General features: G+C 35.8%; 1 protein-coding gene across 1 annotated transcript; it reads left to right on the plus strand.

Annotated features, from left to right (window-relative positions):
• The first annotated feature begins 1656 nt into the window (after positions 1–1656).
• On the plus strand, positions 1657–2893 carry LOC104221983 (transcription factor TCP3-like). The gene has a single exon (XM_009773147.2). It carries the CDS (start codon positions 1693–1695, stop codon positions 2758–2760), a length of 1068 nt encoding a protein of 355 aa, XP_009771449.2. The 5' UTR covers positions 1657–1692; the 3' UTR covers positions 2761–2893.
• Positions 2894–3139: the final 246 nt, after the last annotated feature.

Here is a 3139-nt window from a genome sequence, read left to right on the forward strand (position 1 = left end):
ACTTTTGGCCTATTTATGCCACTAACGTTATACTTTTGGCCTATTTATGCCATTGTCGACTAGCAGTTCTATTTTCTGATATTTAAATAATAAGAATTAATTTTTCGACCCCCACCTTTGCCACGTGACTTTATATTACTGGTTCTTCTTTACTTGACCCAACATTTCTTTTAACCATGATTATGTATAATTAACCATGCCCAACCTGATAAAATCCAACCATCTTTTAACCCAATCCCTAATTCCTTGTCACGACTCGATAAGATCAGTGTTCAGTGATTTATATTTATTTGAAACCGATGTTGTGTTTATTTCAATTCAACTTGTCAAAATTTAAATCTTAGAAGCTCATGATTTGTACTACTAGTCCTTGGGAAAAGTATTAAGGTTCAATTATTTTATCATTTATTTGTTTTAAAAAAATCTCATTAAATTGGATAGTTGTTAATTGGCTTACCTAGCAGGTTGGGTTAGGTGTCATCATGACTAGTTAGATTTTGGGTTGTGACAAGGAATTAGGGGTTGGGTTAAAAGATGGTTGGATTTTATCGGGTTGGGCATGGTTCATTATACATAATCAGGGTTAAAAGAAATGCATGGTCAATTAAAGAAGAACCAGTAATATAAAGATACATGGCAAAGGTGGGGTCGAAAAATTAATTCTTATTATTTAAAAACCAGAAAATGGAATTGTTAGTAGACAATGGCATAAATAGGCCAAAAGTATAACGTTAGTGGCATGAATAGGACGACCTTTTGACGGATGTCATAGATAGGCCATTTATGTTAGTTGAGTGGCATTTTTAGGCATTTTCCGTAAAACTTCTCATTAAGGGTAGAACTGAAATTTTAGAAAGGGGTCATTCTTCTTGGAATGGACCAAAAAGGAAATAGGTTCACATAACCTTGAATGGAGGGAGTAGTAATATTTTCATTTTGTTTCTTATTTATATATATAGATCAAGTAAAAAGAATTCAATAAAACGAGTGTCCCGTGACACTGCTTAGGATAACGTAATGAGGTATATCCACTCCCGAGCAATCGGTGTCGAAACCAAAGCCTCAATTAATCCGGACTCAATTTGCGCTAGCTAGAAAACCCACTATATGGGTTAAGTGCTCCTTGTCGAAGAGGATTACATTCTCGAATTATGAACTCGAGACCTCTGCTTAAATGAACATTTACCGTTCTACCATACCCTACTAGCTACTAGTTATTTAGTCTTTGTAACTATGTATACTTTATTGGCAATTAGTAGACAAACATAAACAAACTAGGATACTTATTTGCACCCCAGTGCATTAAGTTTCCGCTATGCGCGGGATCCGAGGAAGAGCTGGACCACAAAAGTCTATCGTACACAATCGTAGCCTATAATTATACAATATGCTATTTCCACGGCTTGAACTCGTGACCTTCTGTCACGCAGGATACTTACCTGCATGACAGCTATTTCCTATTCTACAGGAGTACTTAACAAAACAGTATGATTTTTTCAGTATATTTCAGTATTTACTACACTTTATATAGCTGTTACAAAGTACAAGCTACTGGGAAGCTAATATTTGAGGGCCCAAAGTCACAGTCTTTTGTATAAAGCAATTGTCAAGCGCCAACTACATTTGAAAAAATTTAAAAGTCAATAAATAGAAGAAAGCAAGAAGAAAATTACTTCAAATCTGGATTTTCCAATGAATCATCAGCTTCAAGTATTAGATGAAGACTATAAATCATCATCAGAAGAAGAAGAAAAAGAAAAGGAAGACATTGTTTTTCAAGAAAATATCCTCCCAAGTCATTACCAAAACCATCATTTTCACCAATTATGCCAAACACACGCAGATTCCCACTACGCAAAATGGGCTAATTTCACTTCCCCTAGCGCAACTTTAGTCCCAAAGCACCAAAACAACGCACAATGTCCTAGTTTCAAACAAGAAATCAAGAATGTATCACCAAAAAAGAAGCCAAAGAGAACCAACACTGATGTGATAGAAGTCCACAGAAGCCGCATTGTCCGAGCTACAGGACGAAAAGACCGGCACAGCAAGGTTTCAACAGCCAGCGGTCCGAGGGACAGACGAGTTAGGCTCTCACCAAACACTGCAATTCAGTTCTATGATGTTCAAGATCGACTTGGCTATGACCGTCCAAGTAAGGCCATCGATTGGCTGATCAAAGAAGCTAAAGCTGCAATTGACGCACTTGAAAATAATCCTTTTCAAGTCCTCTCCAGGAAGGTTGACTCGACAAATAAAGCACTGAACTGGCGAACTATAAATGTTGAAAATGAAGAAGGCCAATTTGTTCTTGAACAGAGTTCAAAAGTTAGTCAAGAATACAGTGACATTCCAAAATATGAATGTGGAGTTCAGAATGAAAGCCCAAATGGAAATTTGAGCTTGTTTTCATCAGTTAATGACGCCAAGATTCAATCTGTAAGTGATTTTCAGAGATACCAACAAGGCCATTTTCACTCAGAAACCAAAAACCAAGCCCAATGCAACTTTTACAATTTCCAGTCATCCCAAGATCAGTCCGTCATTTTTTCAACCAACTCCAATTTAGAGTTAAGAGAGGATTCAACATTCAGCTTTTTATCACATAACTTCCCCTCAATCCTAGGCCAAAACCAGTTCTTTAATCAGAGGGAATACCTTCAGTCCAGTTTTTTAGCTCAAACTAGTGTTCCATTGAACACTCAATTTCAGACTAGTTCTTATGCTAACAATGAATTTTCCAGTGATGGCTTATTGTAACTGCACTTCTACATTGTCAAGTTTAGCTTTTCACCAAGTCCATTTCCTTGTGTTATTACATGTTTTGGAGCTGAAATATTTGTTTGTTAGATTTTATGTGTAATTCCTATTATAGAAAGGAAATATTTCAGGGTACATCTTATCAGTCTCGTCAATAAGTTATCTTTTTATATGATTTCAAACAATTCTCATCGATAAATGACTTTTGGGTTTGACTTAGTGGGCGTTTTGGACGTAAGAATTGTAAAGTTTCCACAGAAAAAATTTAAGTGAAAATAATATTTGAAAATTAGAGTTGTGTTTGGATATAAATACAATTTAGAGCGGTTTTTGAATTTTTGTGAGGAAGTGAAAATTTTGAAAAACAGCTTTTTGGAGT

The sequence above is a fragment of the Nicotiana sylvestris genome, chromosome 8 (assembly GCF_000393655.2).
Source record: "Nicotiana sylvestris chromosome 8, ASM39365v2, whole genome shotgun sequence".
In the NCBI taxonomy this organism is placed as follows: domain Eukaryota; kingdom Viridiplantae; phylum Streptophyta; class Magnoliopsida; order Solanales; family Solanaceae; genus Nicotiana; species Nicotiana sylvestris.

What these genes read in the sequence shown, in the direction of transcription:
- LOC104221983 (XM_009773147.2), top strand. Translation starts at nt 1,693, where the DNA reads ATGAATCATCAGCTTCAAGTATTAGATGAAGACTATAAATCATCATCA.